Below are 19,865 nucleotides of genomic sequence, written 5' to 3'. Positions count from 1 at the left end.
ACTTGGTCCACCACTTTCTCTCTGACACACACACACACAGAGGCCTACAATGTGCCTGTATTTCCTCTCTCTCAGGTTACATTTCTACTCCTCCACCTTGCTGTTATATATATGTAATTATATATAGTTTAATATAAATATAAATATATATATTTCTGGGCTGTTATTTAGCAGCGAGCAGGAACCGTGTGAGTCCCCAGCCGACCCCTGCTCCAGAGAGCTGTGGGACCAGAGCAGACCACCATCACACGGCCATGTGCGGCCAGTAGGAGGGGCCATGTGGCGCTGAGGTGTTTTGAGAAGGTGATGCCGTAAAGGCGGGCCAGGGTGTCGCAAACCAGGTGCAGGGGGAAGGTGATGTCGTAAAGCGGACAGCAGGGGAGGGGAAGGGAGGGGAGGGGTGAGAAGGGTGAGGAGGAGGAGGGGGGGGGGGGAGAGAGAGAGGGGAGGAAGGAGAGAGAAAGAGAGAGAGAGAGACAGGAGGGGGAGGGAGGGAGGGGAGGGGAGGAGGGAGGAGGTGACTCTGAGCGGCTGTGTTTCAGACTCAGCGAGAGGATCATGGCGGATGGCCCCAGGTGTAAGCGCAGAAAACAGGCGAACCCGAAGAGAAGCAGCGGTAAGTCCCAACTCTTCCGTGTAACCGACCGCAGCAGCAGCACCAGCCTGGCCGGGGTCGGTGCTGCTGCTGCTGCTGCTTCTTTCTTTCCCCCCTCAAGTCCTCCAAGAGACTTTTTTTAGTTTGGGAGTGAGTTTGGCTGGAGTTTGTGGGAGTATTTGGTCCTAGCAGCAGCCAGTGTGTTCATAACGGCGCTGTACCGTTATACCTGGATGATGGCTGCTGCTGCTCTGCTGCTCCCCCTCCGCCTAGCGGTGCATGCGGCCGCCTGCCTGCCTGGGTGGACCGTTATCCGCCCGTTAGGCTGGAATAATAATAATAATAGTAGTATTATTAACAAGCGCTTCATACTTTATCGCTTTTTCCTCTTTTATTTTTATTTTCTGGACACTTTTACACACTTTCCCCTCCCTCTTCGTCTTCTTTTTTTTGTTGTTGTTGTTGCTCCACTTCTTTTCTAGCCACTTTTTCCCACCCACGGTTCGGTTGTCTTCTTAGTAGTCTAGTAGTTGTCTAACTGTTGGCTGGCGGCAGGTTGCGGGGCTTTCACCGTAACAACAACGTGGCCGCAGCAGCAGTTCAGTCGCAGCGTTTGGGTTTGTTTAGTTTAGTTTAGTCAGTGGATGGTTTTTGTAATTTTTTTTTAGGGCGAGGTTGTTGTTGCCTGGATTAGTTTCATGCTAACTTTGCTGCTCGCTGACTGCAGGCAGGGCTCGGTCAGTCAGTCAGTCGCTCGGTCTGTCGGCTACAGCTCAGGACGGTTCAGTTTTGTCCGTTGAAAACAAAAAAAATCAAAAAATAGAACTCAACTTTTTGGCCGTTTTGTTTTTTAACGGCCGGACGTTCGAAATCGAATCGCACGAGCTCTCTCCTTCTCTCTCTGTCTCGCGCCACCTCCACCAGCACCACTACAGCCGGTGGTGATGGCAAAGAAGAAGCGATGGGATGTTTATTTTATCTCCAGTTCACCCCTCCCTGCTCCAACTGCAACAGCAGCACCACATGCTTCTGTAGTTAAGGTAAGAAGAGCGGAAACTGCATTGTTGATGAAAAAAAAAAAAAAAAAAAGTAGATTTGGCACAGTTATGCACGTGCTTCCTCGTAGTTTATATTGAACAATCCAGTATTTTCTGTTGCGTTTTTTCCCTCTTTGCACCTGTGTGCACCGGTGCACGCTGGGGAATAACGGATTTATACGATTTACGGATGCAGGCGTTCACTCTTTTTTATATTTATTTCATTTTTTATACACTTTGTTCCCCCTTCAGGCGTAATAGAGCTGTAATAGGCTACTAGGGATCGTATCCAAACCGGAACTGTGATTTCAGAGTATAGGTGCATGCGGGCTGAGGTGTTTTCTGATCCACCTGTTATGAAGTTAAAAAAATAAAAAATAAAAAATAAAAATAGACATTTACACGTTGCTTTAAATGTAGACAACCCCTCACGGAGGAGGAGGATGAGACACGCTGATTGGCCGGGCTCTTACCTGTACTCCCCCCTCCCTCCCTCCAATCTCTCCCTCCCTCCTCCTCTCCCATCGCATCCACCAATAAAAATAAAGGTAAACCTATAATAAATATATAAATATATATTTTCGGACACCGTTATGAGGCATGATGCGTGTGTGTGAGAGAGCCGAGGGGGTTGGAAAGCACCTTTAATCCTCCTGCTGCTGCTGCTGCTGCTGCTGCTGCTGACGACACGACGGTGACTCTGTGCGTCCGTGCAGCAGCCTTCATCATCATCATCCTCATCACCACCATCACCATCATCATCATCATCATCATCATCATCACCATCATGTTTACCTGAACGGAGGATAACGGGTCTGATGGCCTGGACATAAACACAGATCACCTGCTGGGCTCTAAACGAGGACCTGCTCGTCGTTTTCGCTCCGTTAGTGTCTCGTGAGGAGCCAGGAAATGTCAACTTGTGCAGGTAGATGATGATTTTTTTTTTTTTTTTTTTAGTTTTCACCGTGCAGCCTTCCTTCCTTCCTTCCCCTTACCTTCGCATGGATGGATGCTCGCCTCCCTTCCCTTCAATCTCGCGGGATTTATCCGATCGACACGCATTTCTGACCCACTTGTGCATGTCTTATCTCTCCTTTTATGCATTTTTTTGTTGTTGTTGTGTATGTGTATGCGCGCGCGTGTGTGTGTGTGTGGATTGATTGGACTCATATGGTCGCGTGCACCCGTGCAGATCACTGTGTGTGTGTGCATAAAGTGCTTCTACCTCTTGTTACCCCCCCTCCTCACCGTCAAAACCTGTTCGTTTCCATCTATTGTGTTGCGGTAATTCGTTACACAATTTCCTGAGCGGTGTGTGCGTTTGTGTGTGCGTTTGTGTGTGTGTGCGCGCGGAAGGGAATGGCGGTCAGTCCCCATTACTGCAGTGAAGGCGGGGTTGTTGCTGTGGGTTTTTTTTTTTTTTTTTCCCTGGACCGTAGACAGCCAGGTATACGGCAAGGTGATGCAACACCTATGAAGGTGTCATTTCACCGATTTCTCCACGCGATATTCTGGCAGTGCACGGGGTGTGTGTGTATGTGCGTGTGTGTGTGTGTGTGTGGGGGGCGTCCCCGTGTGTCTTGTTTTAGGTAGATTTCAAATAAGAAGAAGAGAGAAAAAACGAGGTGAAATGAGATGACGGTGTTAGAGCCGCTGCTGCTGTGACGGTGACTCACAGCGACACGGACATGAGCAGATGAGAGTGAAACTCATCGTTTTTCTTTTTTTTTTGGTTTTGTTTCATTTTCAACCTGCCTTACTTCAAACGTGTGTGTGCAGGGCCGGCTCTAGGATGTTGGTGGCCCCCTAAACAAGGTTTTTGTTTGTGGCCCTGCACTCTAAGCGCAAACACCAAATCACTGGTTAAAACTGAATACAGACGTGTTTATCCCTCTGAGGTTTGAGGCCATTTTCTCTACTTTTACATAAAGTAAAGTTTGCTGTAAGCACACTGAGGCCAATTTGTCCTAGAACACTGTAGAAAGAAATAATTTAGGACAAATGCTGGAAATTTGAGGTCTGCTTTTTGAAAAAAATTCAAATCCCTTGTGAAAACACTCCTTCAGTCATGAGAATGAACTGTTTTGGTGCTTGAAATAGGATATGAATACAGTAATAGATAAGTGTAGAAAACAAGTCTAAAATGACATTTTGTAAGATTGTTTTTTGAGCACAAATGTTGTCATTCCGTCAAATGTGAGATAAAAGAAGCTGAATATTGACTTCACATTACATATAAAGCTCATAGCGTGCACGTGCAGACCTCAGGATGTTTAAATGACTTGATGAACCCCGGTACCTTTCTGATCATGTGGCCCCCCACCTAACGGCTGTGGCCCTAAACAACCACATAGAGTGTTTATGCCAGGGGCCGGCCCTGTGTGTGTGTGTGTTATTATTAGTTTTCAATCCACATGACACACACATACGTACTCACGCACGCACACGCTGCTCCTTCACAGCTCGTTCACCTCTTTGAATTTCAAAAGAGCTGATGTACCAAACATTAGTGTGTGTTAATGCACCATGACCTCCAGTCTGTTCACCAGCAGCAGAGGCGGCTCATACCTACTGTTTTTTGTTGTTGCTGTTATTATAGTGTCACAGAAGCTTTAATCCAACACTTCATATGTCCACGTGCACATTTACGTCTATATGTGGCTCTGCATGGACTTTATTAATATATCTGGGAACAGCTGGGCTGCCTCAGGTGACCATAGATGGTTTTAGTCATAACAAGAAGAAGAAGAGTCAGTTATCATCTAATTATTGTCTCAGTAATCAGTGTTGATCTCTTTTATTGTCATAAAGTATCTGATCAGTGGTTCAAAAGCCTGAGATTTAACATCCTACTTATATTTACCCTCATATTTGAGAAGCTGGAACCATCAATCAGCTTTGAAGTCTGCCTAATTTAGTGGATAATTGGTTCAGGCTGCAAATATATTGTTTGTTTTTTAGTATTGGTTGAATCTAATTATCATTAGTCCGTTCATCAGGGTCCTAAACTTTCATGGTGATGACTTAAAACTGCTTTTTTTGTGTTATGTACTGTATGTGTGTGACACCGGTCCATGATCATATTGTGTGGCTGTAAAAAACTATTATGACCAAGCAGCTGTGGCTCATATCAAGGGGGGTGAAAGTGGGTCATCCACTATAACCACAGGGTCCGTGGTTCGATTCCCCAGCCGTTGAAGCGTCATGATACAGTCAGAGCCGGCCCAAGGCATAAGCGAACTAAACACCTGCTTGGGGCCCCGTGACTATTGGGGGGCCCCCAAAATGCAAGTAACTTTTTAAAATTGTAGTGCGTAACTTTTGTCGATCCTTATAGAAACACTGCGTAATTACAAAAAACTTTAATTATTGTTGCATTTCAAATTGTTGTTGCACTTTTCTGTAAAAAAAATTAAAAACCAGATGATGTGTTTACAGTAAATGCATTGTCTGTTGGTTTATTTTGTTACTTTTAGTCGACCGAGGTGGCATTCAGTATCCAAATACTATATCAATTTGAAGATTAAATGTAAATCAACCCCAGGCTGCACTTTTAGTTAAATTTGGTGCCATTTCAGAATAAAAACCATAGATGGGTAAAAACCTGCCGGGATATGATGATTCGTAATGACAGAGTAAAAAATGAAATAGTATTATTGGCAGTAATAGAGGGCACCAAAATAAAGATTTTGCTTAGGGCCCCATGGAGGTTTGGGCCGGCCCTGGTGATACAGTTGTTGTAAAGCACTTTGAGTGACCGATATACGACCGCCCGGTAAAGATAAATAAGAGCAGCACATTGGAGTTCAAACCATGTTGTCATCTATAAAGAATGTTTTTTCTTGAAGTTGAAATTCACGCGTCGTGTTTGAAGTGAAGCAGAACTGTCAACGACGTCATTAGCAGATGGTTATCAGAGAGGTGAGGTCATCAGCCGTCCTCTGCAGAGTTTTTTTTTGTTTTTGTTTTACTCCATGACGGTGGTGGATGTAGATGAGCTCTGGGTGTGTGAGCTCGTTGCTGTGTGAACTCCTCTGGTGTTCAGACTAGTTAGGGCCACATGAAAGGAAAACCTGGATGTGAGCAGCAGCAGCAGCAGCAGCAGCAGCAGCATCAGACTTTTTTGTCCTTGGTACATGTTTTATTCCAGAGCATCAGTGGCAGCAGTCAGGTGTCGACATCCCATAATCCTTTCATATGCAGCATGAAACCTTTGCGTTTGTGCTTTGAGTTGTGTGATCTTCCTCCGTAATGAGCCACGTCGGAGTTTGGCTTGAAAGAGGCCTGAGACTCATTTTCCTGTGTCCCTGAGCTGTTACATTGTGTGCCCCCCCCCCCCCATTTATTTTTTCACTTCTTTTTTTATTTTATTTTTTTATGTTCTCGCTGAGCTTAACAAACAAACAAACAAAGCCTAACCTGCCTGGTGTTAATGATGGTTGACAGTCATTTGGCCCGGCGCTGCTTCTTTACACAGATGATTTCCCACCAGGCCCACACACTGTAAACGTGTCGCTGGAAAAAGCCTCACACACACACACACACACACACACACACACACACACACACACACACACACACGTCTTGATGTCGGCCTACAGACAGTCGACTAGACGCCCCCGAAACTTTCACTTCTATCCCAACACTACACCTGTTTGTTGTAGCCTCAATTTAAACGTGTACATGGAAGTGAAGACTACTACTACTACTACTACGTCGTCCGTGTTGTTCTTGTTTACCTGCAGCTGTGTTGGTCCCATGATCGGCTCCACCTCATGTTAAAGGAGAATTCCGGCCATTTTTGACCCCTAAATCGTTGTCCTGATGGTCACCCAGTGTTGGTTGGAGCAAAAAACGCGACTAAAATTGAAAATTGATGCAGGCAAACCGGAGTTACACCATGGCTACCCGGCGCTAGGGATAGCAACAACGCTAACCTATGGGGGCAATTCTTTCAACCACAACAAACAGTCAGAAAACAATCAAATATCGATGGTACATGACTGGAATCCTTAGAGACACCACTGAACTCATATAGTGTAGAGTATAAACAGTATAAACTTTGTGTTATAATAATTAATAATTAAAATAAACTGCACTGCTCCACCGTTTATTTTAGTAAAGAAATCATCACAACAAGGACAAAGTGTTAGTTTCTCTGTGTGATGGGATAGTAATGTCTTTCTGGGATGTTTCAGAGTTGGGCTGTCTGAGGTGAGTGGCTACATGCAAAAACACACAAAGTTTATACTGTTTCTACTCTACACTATATGAGTTCAGTGGTGTCTCTAAGGATTCCAGTCATGTACCAGAGATATCTGATTGTTTTCTGAGTGTTTGTTGTGGTTGAAAGAATTGCCCCCATACTTTAGCGTTGTGGCTATCCCTAGCGCCGGGTAGCCATGGTGTAACTCCGGTTTGTCTGCATCAATCTTAGTCGTGTTTTTTGCTCCAACCAACACTGGGTGACCATCAGGACAACGATTTAGGGGTCAAAAATGACCGGAATTCTCCTTTAAGCGTCTGCAGCTCCTCTGTAAGTGGCAGGTGTCAGCCCGCCGCCGCCACCGCTTCATCCAACACCTCTCCTCTCGCTTTTTAAGTGCCCCGTGTCTGTAGGCGTGTTTGTGCTCCTGTCATCTGGGCTGTAACCTAACACCTAGGATCTATCGTCCTGGCTGGTGAGGGATCCCTCCTCTGTTGCTCACCCTGAGCTTTCTCCTCTGTTGCTCACCCTGAGCTTTCTCCAGTGTTGCTCACCCTGAGCTTTCTCCTCTGTTGCTCACCCTGAGCTTTCTCCTCTGTTGCTCACCCTGAGCTTTCTCCAGTGTTGCTCACCCTGAGCTTTCTCCTCTGTTGCTCACCCTGAGCTTTCTCCAGTGTTTTTCCTGTTAAAAGGGGGTTTCCCAGGAGTTTTTCCTCGGTGGATGTGAGGGTCTAAGGGCAGAGGATGTTGTTATGATGACAAACTGTTGGTAAAAATGGGCCATACACATAAAATAGCCTGGACAGGACAGAAGCAGCAGCTCAGTTTGGACTATGGATCGGCTGAACATCGGTATCGGGCTCTATGCACAGCTCCACCACTTCTGGATTTAAGGCAGGTCCTTCATTTCCTGTCTTACATTATTGGACAAACTGATTAATCCAGGTGTGTCTGACCATTGTGACTACTCAGACACACCTGGATTAATCAGTGTGTCCAATAATGTGAGACAGGAAATGAAGGACCTGCCTTAAATCCAGGAAGTGGTGGAGCTGTGCATAGAGCCCATTGGCGTTTATCTATCTATTTATTATGTGGTATATTATGCTGACTCAGAGGAGAAGCTTGTTTTTTTTTTTCTCTTTTTGGGGAGATGTGACTCTGCTGAGACGAATTTGTCAAAGTTTTGTGAGAGAAAATGTGTTTTTTTTGTGAGTAATAATGAAGATTTCTTGGTTTCCTTCAAAAAGAGGAAGAAACAACAGAGAAAAAACATCGGTACTAGTAGCAAATTGTTATTTCAAACATCGGTATCGGCCCAGAATTTCATAATCGGTGCATCCAGAGCTCAGCTCATGTGCACAAGTTAGCCAGGAGAAATAGCTGGAGAAATAGCGTAGGTGGTGATGGTTGTGTGTCTGTTGTGCTGCCAGACCCAGTCTGCTGGAGATGTTTTCCTGTTTTATTACATGAAGTAAATCTGGACAACACTCAGCTTCAGGTCAGTCGGATAGAAAACAGACATTTGTTGACATGAAAGTGTTTTTTTAATTGCTGTTTTTAAGGATTACCCCCCTCCCCTCCCTACCTGTGACGATGAGCAGCGTTTCCACTGTTGTGAAGTCTCTGGCCCTTTGGCTCAGTGTATAAGTGCTGTATCACTGTGTAAAACTATTTTCTTTTTGTTGATCTCAGTGTGGGTTTGAAGTGAGGAGCTGCAGCCTCTTTTTGTCTCTATATGAATGAATGAATGAAGCGTTTTCCTGAGGTCACCCTAAGGCGCTCCAGTTAGAGGAGTCATGTGAGTGTCCTGCCTCTTCACTTAATACCGAGCGAAGCTAATACACTCTCCCACAGGCCGGGTTCATCCCCCGATCAGGCTGATAGGAAAATAATCAATGTTACATTAATGTGTAATGCAGCTACGGACTGCATTTTGATTTGATAACGATTCACAAGGTCCAGATTCGATTTGATATCGATCCATTTAGAGATATTAATAACCAGTTTGTTTGGTTATGAAAGAGATTTTCACAAAACTAATGTTGCAAATTGTACAAAGATTGAACTCTCTAACCTGGTGTGTTATTAAAAATATTCATGTTTATATTAAATTGATGGAAAAAGCAGCTACATTAATGCACATTCATTTATTTAAAGACCCACTCCAGAAGGAAACAGTGCAACAGTGCAACAGTGCAATGGCTACATTAAAAAAATCAATGAACCGATATCAGATCTTTCAAATGAAGATCGATATAAATTGGAAACTCACCTTTTTAAACCTAACCCTAGATATGAAGGCTTGGTCTTTTACCTTTCAGGTTTTTGTGAATATTTATACACACGTCCGCCTGTTGTTGCTGTTGTTGAGAGACGTGTTTGAGGGAAAATGGTCCTGAGTGGGACTAGAAGTGGCTGTGGTCCACACCAGCTGTTAATTGATCCATGACCATTGGTCATTCATGTTACTTTCTCCTCGTGCATAAGAGCCCGAGGCTGTGTGTGTGTCTATGTGTGTGTGTGTGTGTGTGTGTGCTGTTTCCCCTGCACAAATGGGCCTGTGGAATGACAAAGCACTACAGGATGTCTTTAGCGAGTCAGCATCGGCCCCTCCCATCGCCTTTTATGGCTCGGAGGGGGAGGTGCGTCAGAGCTACTGATGCTGCTGCTGTGACTAATTGAGCAGTGTGTGTGTGTGTGTGTGTGTGTGTGTGTGTGTTAGCATCAAGGTGGGAAACTGCTACTTTCCTCCAGGCTTTGCATAACAACACGGCTCTGCTTGTTGGGATTTACATGCATTAACACGGAGCCTGTGAGGAGGAGGAGGAGGAGGAATTCTTCTTCCCGCTGATGCTGTTGCGTTTCAATTAGGTGACGTTGGCGATAAAGGCACCTTGACAGATGACGCATGGAAAGTTAAGGCAGATGACTCAATACAGCCAAACAATTAAACACAGCAGCTTTAAACCGGTCGTAACAACAACACAAAGACAAACACAGACAGAGACACCCACCCAGTTCTGACTTGACTCGTCTGCATTCGTAGGAAGTCGAATCAAAAAGTCACAAAGCAAAGATGATGATGATAAAACTATGTAGCAAATGTGGCAATTACACTGTAAAAAAAAAAACAAGATAGAAGAAAACAGAGCAGCACTGTGGGTGTAAATACTGTAATAAACATGTCACTTATGTTTAAGATCCCCATTAGCATCCGCTGTTCTTCCTGGGGCCAAAAACATACAGAGACAATAGAGGGTATGACGAGCCGCCAAAGTTTAAAAACCAGCAAGTAACGAAGCGATTTTCTCCGAGCCCACACAAGTCTGACATGTCTAGCTTTGCCAGCAGGATACGTATCACTTTGACCAAGTTACATTCAACAACCTGTTCTCAATCACGGAAAGTAAATTCACTGGAGCGGTCATTTGTTTTCGATGGATCAGCTGTGTTTACAGTTTCAGGTGTCGTAGTTTTGATGTTTAGACAGATAAATTAGTCCTCTAACACATCCTACAGTTTGACTGGTCAGAGTTTTTCAGAATAAAAGCAGCTCGGGAGTCAGTGTCTGGACGACAGCTGTAATCTCGTTCCTCTGCACAGTAACAGCAGCCTGTCTGTCACTCCGGTGCCGCGGTCACACTGTGAGTTACAGGATTGTCACTGTGTGTTGCTATGGTTACAGGATTGTCAGTGTCCGTGGAGCAGACGGTTTTGGGGAGCTGGTTGTCGATTCCTTTTGACATCAATTTGTTTTGATATGAGATATTTTATCCAGTTTATGAGTCCACCGCTATCCGCCAGCACGTGAGGGAGGTTTGTTTTGCCACTCAGTCCGATCGAACGGGACGTAGCCGAGGGCAACGTGACGTAAACGCATACCCTCTATACACACATTCACACTGGACAATATAGACATAGACATGAAACAATACATACACTAACAAATACATAAAGACCCAATCTCCTTGTTGTTTACATTCTACTTCCGGGTAGAAAACCAGCTCGTAATTTGAATGAGATCAATAGTAACGAACGAGAGTTTAGCCACATATATATATCATATTTTTCACGCCCTAAATCTGAAATGATTGAAGAAACATTACTATTTCTGTGTGTGTGTTTTGTGTTGCTATGTGTTGTATTTATTCAGTTTGGGGGAATCACGGTGTCTAGAAAGCATCAGTGGCTCAGCTGACAGGGACAGCTAACGGTAGCTAAGCTAATGGCGCTTGTAGCTAAGCTAACGGCGGTAGCTAAGCTAACAGCAGGACGTCAGCTGTTAAAACCCTCCCGTTGTGGGACACGACATGAAACTACTCCAGTTAGCTCAGTCATGTTGGAACTCAGATATCCGCTGGAGAAAATATTTTTTCATGGAGCGTTTATTGAGTCACTGAGTTATTAAAGTTAAACAGGTAGCTAACCGTTAGCCCGGCTAATCTCTGATAACCATGACTAATTACAAAAATGTGCACACATAAATAGTAATGTTTGTCCAATCATTGGTTTTATAAACTTTACAAACATCAGATTAGTCTAAACGGTGATATAGTGACGTGAGAAATAGATAAATATAGTGAAACTCTCGTCTGTCACTATTGTTCTCATGCTGGTTTTCTACCCGGAAGTAGTTGTAAACAACGAGGAGATTCGTTCTATAGACAATATTGACCATATAGACAATGAGACTTACACCTCAACCCACCGTTAACTCTGACCGCTGGTAGCTGAGAGTTTACCTGTTTAAGGTAGTTTCATTTTCCCCTTAACAGAGGCATTTTCCCCCTAAAATCTGAGAGTGTTTAAGTAAATTCTTCATCTACTTGCGCATGTGCAACCAGTTTCAAACCAGTAAATTTGCTGTTATGTTTTTTTTAACACTCAAAGAATCTAGTGTCTGTCATTACAGGTGGCAGCAGGCTGAGTTGTATGAGGATCATGAATGAAAAGGAAATGTGAATATTTGCTTCGCCCCTAAATCTTCTGTTTGTGCTCCACTGTGCTCCAGATCTAATCTGTGACAAACAATCAGAATCACGTCATTAGCAAAACCCACCCACGTGTTCAGAGACGTTTGCTCTAGTAAAAAAAAAGGGGGGGGGGGGCACGTGAATATAAACGCGCCAGGTGTGATTTGCCACAGCAGCTCGACACTGAACTATTTTTAGTGGAGGTGAAAGAGAAATTTAAAGCTAAAAGCAGCTAACTCACTCTGAGAAGTGTAAATGAGTGTGAAACCTGCAAGAGTGCAAGCTGCACATTGTCTGCACACACTCACACAGACACACACCCCCCCCCCTCCTTCCTCCAACCCACCCAGTCCTCCACACAGATAGAGGTCGAAGGTCAGTGGAGCAGGCCTAGAGCTGTGTTACACCACAGAGCAGAGGAGCCACATGGGCTGAGAAGTAGAGCTGCAGCTAACCAGTAGTTTCATTACCCATGAATCTGTTGATTATTTAAACCATTCATCGATTAGCTGGTCAGTAAAATATAAAAACAAATATTGAAAAATGCCAATCAGTGTTTCTGAAACCACAAGACAACGTCCTCAAATGTCTTGTTTTGTCCACAAACCAAAGAGATACTCGGTTTATTGTCTTAAAGGAACAAAGAAACTAGAAATGTTCACATTTAAGAAGCTGAAATCAAAGAATTTGGACTTTTTTTCTTTAAAAAAACAACTCAAACTGATTATTCCATTAGCAAAATAGTTGACGGTGAATTTAATAATCCGTTATTGTGCGAATAATCGATGAATTGTTGCAGCTCAGACGTGGAGTAGCTTTTTAAATCGGCGTCTTCAAAAGAAATCAAGGACTTTGTATTGTCTGTTTTTGTGTTGTGAACGACAGACAAGTTAAAGTTTCTCCTCTGCTGTGTCTTCATGAAGTGTAACAGGAGGAGGAGGAGGAGGAGCTGGGATGAGTACGGTCTACTCCAAACCTAAATAAGATTACAGCAGAGCCAAATCCCGCTTTAGACTTACAATGGCGTTTAAAATCGATGTTATGAAGACAAAGTTTTGCTCGCTGCCTCCTACGCTCGACACACACACACACACACACACACACACACACACACACACAGAAAGAGAAAGAGCCAAATGTGGAACCAGAAGTGAGATGTCCCTCCGAGCGGCAGCGGTGCGTAAAATCTCAGAGGAAGTGCCAAGCTGGTATCATCAGCACCCTCTTTTCTTAAAGGTGGCCTAAACCGTTTTTCCGCCAGTAACCTGCTTTTTGCCGGCGCCTTTCATCATCCTCATTCAACCACCTTGAATATTCATGTATTCAAGAAGCTCCGCGAGCGGCGAACGGCTCAAACTTTAATCTGCGCTGCTCTGCAGACGGAGGCTGAGCCGAGGAAGATACGGCCTGTGGTGAAGGGACTCACTAACCCTAACCCTTCTGCTGCTGCTGCTGCTGACCAGCATCACACCTCTAACCATGCAGGAGTTTAGGTTTGTGTGATTGTGGGGGTTTTGCAGGCCAGTGTGTGTCCGAAGAAAGAGTCCCATTCAAAGTGTTGTGTGTGTGTGTGTGTGTGTGTGTGTGGGAGAGGGGGAGCACTCTTTCACACTCAGCTGGTGGGAATGGGAAACTCCTCACTCTCACTCTTCTTTGGTGGTGCTACGATTTGCATATTCTGCCATCCTCCTCCCTCCTCCTCTCCCTCCCTCCTCCTGCCACCTGAGAGGCAGAAGAACAGAAGAACAGAACCAACCAACCCGAGTCGAGTCGGAGTAATCCCGCCGCGAATGTAGAGGAATGCCTCTCGCTCTGTGATAGGCTGCTCGCTTTGATTTGTTTCCATTTGAAAATTGGGACACATCTCAAAGGTAAAGCGGAAAGGAAACAGGTGCAGGAAGGTTGAAATGTGGAGCCGAGGAGGAATGAAGAAAGAAGTAAATAAAACAGAGTTAAAGCCCCGGCTCGTCATCACAGCGTCTTCTCTGTCGGTCAAACTGCTAAAAACAACTCCATTAATCAGTCATCAACTATTTGATCGCTTTTAAATCAGTTGCAATTTCTCCAGCGGAAAATCCAAAGCATTTCATCTGACTCAATCAATCAGACACTGGAGTTCATTATCGTCACTTGTTGTTGGTAATGAGTCTCTTTAATCTCTGATCTTTTCTCTTGTTTTTGATGAAGAGTCTGCTGACTTGATGAGTCGTCTTGAGATTTTAGAAGTCTGTGCTGTCGTGACCTGGATGATACCGGAGTGTTTTTTTGCTCCTTTTACACTTTATAAAGAAACGTTAAGTGATTATTCTTTCAGGTTATATTCCAAGAAACAGTATTTACCACAATAACTTGAGAACAACAGTGAGTTATATATTTTTACATTTCCCCATTTTGCCCCCAACCACCAAACTGAAGATCTCTTTGTGATTGAACAAAAAGGGAAAACCTACAGTAGGAGGAGGAGGAGGAGGAGGAAGAGGAGGCCACCTCCCAGCAGCCCCTGCGGTCTCAGGAGACATAAATCATGAGTGGTGGTGGACAGGTGGGTTAGGAGGGGCCTGGACTCACTAAAGACCCCCCAGAGACCTGGGAGGGGGCAGCAGCAGCAGGACAGGTGGGAGTGGAGCAGAGAATTAGATTAGAGGCACCGTCAGTGATTTATCTCTGCTCTTTTAGACCAGACGGCCGCCTGGTCTCCGCTCCACCCTCTTTGTTTCAGACCTGTGTCAGGACAGGAAACGTCACAAAGAATGTTATATTTTAATCGCTTTTTTTTAATTACAATTGACACACTAACATGTAGATTACCACCAGTTCAGTGTTACTACGTTGGGTAAATTGACATTAACGTAAGTTGTAAGTTGACGAATGAAAACAAAGTTCACAACCCAGCTGTTGTGTAACTTTGCTTTCGTTCATGCAGGTTGCACTGATCTGCCTCGATAGTTATGATGTCATCTTTTTTGGAAAGTGACGGTGTTTAGGAACCTTTACGGTTAATTAATTGTTGCGTTTGATACCGCGGTTAATTGTGAAAATAAGTAATTGTGACATCCCTAACTGTGCTACGATAGGTTGGTGGTATACCGTCGTCAAGCAGTGAGAACATGAGCGTCTTTTTACAGCTCTGAAGACTTTGTACGTTCTGTCTGCTCGTTGCCGGCCTCTTCTTCTGGAGTAACTTAGGTTCTGATCGCATTACTGGTCAGACGTGCTCATATCACTCTGGACTTTTCAAAATGCCTAAAATGAAAACTTTTGGAAAACAACAACACACCGGTCCGGTGGTTTTCTGGTGGTCCTTGATGTATTCTTCCCCGATTCTTCTCTTTCCTATTGTATCGTATCGTTTCTGGTAGAAAACAACGATGCTCTAAAATGATCATCAAACCCGTTACTAGGTATTAAATATGGCCGACCTCCGCCTCTGCTAACGGTGATACGACTGATAGGGATGTGCACGGTTACCAGAGTACCCGGGTACCCGAGTAGGCAATCTGCTATCCGGTTATGAGTTTATTATCCGGTTAACCTAGGATTAAAAAAACGCTGCGTTAGAGCAACAGTTGATTGTGGGTGTTTTGCCGTGGTTCGGCTTTTTGTAGTGTTCAACAGTTTCGGATCAAGCAACGTGATTTTCTGCTGTGTAAAAGCGTTTTTGGATCGAGCCTCGGACTTTCAAACCTTTTACAAGAATCTGTGGTGGTTCCCTCGGCGACGACAGGTGTCATCAAGTCTGGTAGAAAATCTGCTGCTTTCAGTTTACAAACATTCTGAAACCTTCCCAGTTATTTCCTGAGACGATGCGAGGCAGAGAGGAGCGAAGGCACCAACATGTAGTGTGGACTAATAAATAAGCACCGCTAATGATAAAAAAAATAAATAAATAAAAAAAGTTTTCTCCTCCTCCTCCGAGGCAGCCTGCGCTCAGCGCTCAGAGCGCATGCAGCGCATTTATTCCCCAGCATAAAGATGCACATCTGCCCCATATGTGCATCTTAAACTCCATCTCTACTCTTATTGTCCACCTGATATTTAGTCTGACGACGCTGTGTGTCAGTAATGTGACTGTCTGACGGACAGAGCGCATTTATGCACCGGCTGCTCTCTGTCCATCAGACATGACGTCATTTTATTTTTTTATTACAGTATTAGGTTACCCGGTTATGACAAGGTTAGGGTACTCGGTTAGAAAATTATTCGAAATGCCCATCCCTAACGACTGCGCACAGTTAATCGCTGCACCGCTGACTCTGTATCTGTCACGTGATGTTACGTTTGTGTTACAGTCGGATGCTTGCGTCTCTCTCTCCCACTACGCAGGACGGTTTGTCGGTTTGTTGGTTTGTTGGTTTTTACGAACACGTTGAACTGGAACAGAGGATTTGATTAGGAGCCGAGCAGAGATGCGCCGCAGTGTGGCGGGTCGTCTCTCTTTGTCTCTGTCCTCCATCCTGTGTCCTGTGGGCTTGATTTGCAGTGCGTGCTGGAGCCAGAGCGATGATATATGACGCTTGTAAAAAAAAAAAAAAGTGAACACCGGGAGGAAGGAGGGAAGGAGGGAAAGAGGAGGGGGAGCAGGGCAGACACCTCTTGCTTGCAAACAAAGTATGCACGTCTATTCAGAGGCCTTAATAAACTGTCAGTGTAGATTTAGATCTGCGCGTTGATGTGGGGGAACATTAGGAGGCGTCCTTTTTTAAATCACGCAAGCAGATTCACGGTCGAGTGAAAGAGGAGGGAGAGGGAGCTGGAGAGGCTGAGAGAAAGGGAGTGTTGTTATTGAATTACAGGTGATGGTTGCTAATTGGGCCCTCCAGAGGTTGTGTGTGTGTCTGTGTGTGTGTGTGTGTGTGGCTCTGGGGATGCAGAGTTGATGAAGCTGTTAGGGTAAAGTGCGGGGCCCCAGTGCGCTCCCTGAGTGCTGCGCTTTAGAGGCCGCCCCGTCCCCACGGAGGAGCAGCAGCAGCGCTAATGGAGGCCACCCAGCCCTCAGGAAGATACACCCAGACTGGGATGGAGGGATGGATGGAGGGATGATGATGAACCCGAGGAGAGAGGAGGACGAGGAGGAGGAGGAGGAGGAGGAGGAGGGGGGCGATGCTGCTGTAATTGAGGCAGCTGCAGGGTGAGAAGAGCGCTGGTTTTTTTTGATGAGCTGTGGGCACGATGCAACACGTTTACACCGGCGCTGTGACAATAACTGCATCACCGTGTTGTTTGGTGGCAGGTAGCAGGCCGGGGCCGGAGAGTCACACCGCAACCACACAGCAGGGTTTAGAGCTGCAACTATTAATTGATTAATCAAACAATAATCGATTGTTAAATTAATTCTCAACTATTTTGATAATCAAATAAGTAGTTTCTTTTAAGAAATAAAGTCCATATTCTGTGATTTCAGCTTCTTAAATGTGAATATTTCTGGTTTCTTTGTTCCTTTAAGACAATAAACTGAGTCTCTCTTTGGTTTGTGGACAAAATGAGAAACACTGATTGACATTTATCTGTAAAGGGCAAAGGTAGGGGTGTAACGGTACACAAAAGTCACGGTTCGGTACGTACCTCGGTTCAGGGGTCTGGTGGTTCAGACACTAATTGAATGTAAAACTAAAATCTGTCTTGTGTTATAAAAGTAAAAAAAACAAGTGCATTAGGAGTGTTATCATGCCATTCATTCATTCTAGAGGGAAAAAAAACGTGCACTTGACAACTGACAACTATTACAAACAAAACAAAACAAAACAAACCAAGAAACTAACATCAATGTTGGTTTACACAGTTAATTTAGACTAGATGCCAGTTGCTTTGGTGATGTTTCTGGTCTGTGTTCATGTCAAGAGGCTTAAAAGCAGCGGGATAAGTTGTTACACACAACTTGTCTTTTTCCTTGCACCAGTGATTGACATGTGGGAGGGAGGGGGAGGAGGAGAGGACTTTTTTGTCCGGTCGACCAGTCGCGAGCTGCTTTACAGTCTATGGTCGCGAGCCGTCGCCGTAGTGTTTCATTGAGAAGCCACGGTGACATAAATGAAGCAGCAGCTCCTCTAACTTCACACCATGGATGTATTATATGAAGCTTCACACTCTCATCACTTCTCTTCTTCGTCTGTTATGACGGTTGCTGCACCTTCGAGGCTCATTACCGCCACCTGGGTTGGAGTGAGGACTCGACTAGGCAAAGGCTAAATACAATAGATACAAGGCTGAAAATCACATGTCTGTTCTGATGATACCAGTCAGAGGTGTAAAACTCAAGCATGTGGGAGCCTCCTTTTATATTTATATTTAATAGAGGGTGGGACACAATAAATCAATCAATCAAAAGTACAGCTATCAAGATGATGATGATTTTTTAGTTTTATTCCTATATTTCATGCATACATTGACAGTTTAGGGGTCATGGAAAAGTCTTGGGAATTTGTTGGCTAAAGCGTGTATGAACCCTGACACGTGACTCTCTACTATCACCAACTCACGTGACACGATTGTGACTCTATGGTCTGTAGCCGGGGGCCGTGGAAACGCGTACAAAATGTGACGTTGTCGACTCGCTGGTTTTTTTGCAAACACACCCTCTGTTGTACAAGAAGCAAAAGTGTTTGTTTTGCTGCTGAGACAGAAGAGACAGAGTGTTAGGATTAAACAGAAGAAGTGGCAGCAAACAGGAGCAGAACAGGATTCATTCATATCAAAATCCAACTTATCATAGTGAGTTATCAAGGAAAAGACAGGCATTTGATTCAGATATATTCAGGTGGAGAACTACTGGCTGGACGAAATAGGTCATTTAAAGAGATGGTGTCAGTATCGCTATTTATTCATAATTCTCAAGGTCCTGATTCTATATTGATTCATTTAGATATATTTCAGAGTTAACACCAATTCTGCTTGGTTGGCCATGAAAGAGATTTCCACAGAACTGATGCTGCAAATTGTACAAAGATGGAAACTCTCTAAGCTGGTGCATTATTGAAAACATTAGTGTTTACATTAAAAGAAAAAAGACCCAAAAGCAGTGAAATTAATGCACATTTATTTATTTATTTAACATGAGCCACTCCAGAAGTAAACAGTGCAACTCTTGTCATGAAGATCATTCAGTACTGCATTTTCAGCAGTACTATTACATTAAAAGGTCAGAGGATTTTATGAATCAGTATCAGATCTTTCAAATAAAGATCCCAATAAACCCAAAGGCCTAGTCATTTCTGAGGAAGAGGAGGATGATGATGATGAGGAGGAGGAGGATATGAGCTCCACAGGAATCACAGCATAAAGACGGAGGTGGGCCTGTGACCCAGAGCAGACACACACACTCTCTGTGTCAGTGGAGTTTCTTCTGTTTACAACACAAACTGGACTCTCTCCAGGGAGAGGATTTGGCACTCATGTCTATTTTTTTTTTTTTCTTCAGGATTTTAAGGACACTGACACTCGGTTGAGCGATGTGTGGGTTCTTAGCTTTTTTGTCCCTCATTTCTTTATGTAGTTTCTTGTAGTTTCTATATTTTTTGGCTTTTTGCCTTTATTGATAGCACACAGTAGAGATAGACAGGCAGAGAGAGGGGGAACGACATGCAGGAAAGGTCTGCCCGACGTGGGATTCGCTGCTCTAACCACTGTGCCACGCACCGCCCCTTCTTTATGTAGTTTCAACCTGAAAACTATTTTCTCAATGAGTTGACTGACGAGCAGCGAACATGCGCATCACTGTCGGCTCCCGGCTCCTCAGTTTGTGCTTTAATTGAAGCAGAATACAACTTGGATTTCTTTTTGGGTGCAAAATAAAGTGTAAGGGAAACACTGCAATTGATAGATCAATGGAGAAAATAATGGTCAGATAAGTAATCAATGAAAATCGTTGTGTGTCACTGCAAGTCATTTTGGATAAAAACAAAAACGTCTCTCCTTCCTCTCGCCCTTTACCCTATTTTTTGTATTTATCACTTCCAATATACTTTTCCCTCTGTAATTGTCATTCTCTCTTTCTGCTGACTGTTCAGGATGTAGGACACACGCAGTGTTTTCCACCGCCGTGCTGATCCACT

At 44.3% G+C, this 19,865-nt stretch overlaps 1 protein-coding gene across 1 annotated transcript in view; it reads left to right on the top strand.

Annotated features, from left to right (window-relative positions):
- The first annotated feature begins 497 nt into the window (after window positions 1-497).
- LOC146970108 (zinc finger E-box-binding homeobox 1-like) overlaps window positions 498-19,865 on the top strand; it is a 100,360-nt gene continuing 80,992 nt past the window's right edge. The window contains exon 1 of the mRNA XM_085803852.1: window positions 498-616. Coding sequence (XP_085659978.1) covers window positions 559-616 — 58 coding nt within the window. The 5' untranslated portion in view covers window positions 498-558. The remainder of the gene's footprint in view (window positions 617-19,865) is intronic.

The sequence above is a fragment of the Trachurus japonicus genome, chromosome 17 (genome assembly GCF_045865225.1).
Source record: "Trachurus japonicus isolate A0001 chromosome 17, Traja_1.0".
Lineage (NCBI taxonomy): Eukaryota > Metazoa > Chordata > Actinopteri > Carangiformes > Carangidae > Trachurus > Trachurus japonicus.
Note: the sequence above shows the minus strand (reverse complement) of the source record. Positions and strands in the feature narration are given on the sequence as shown.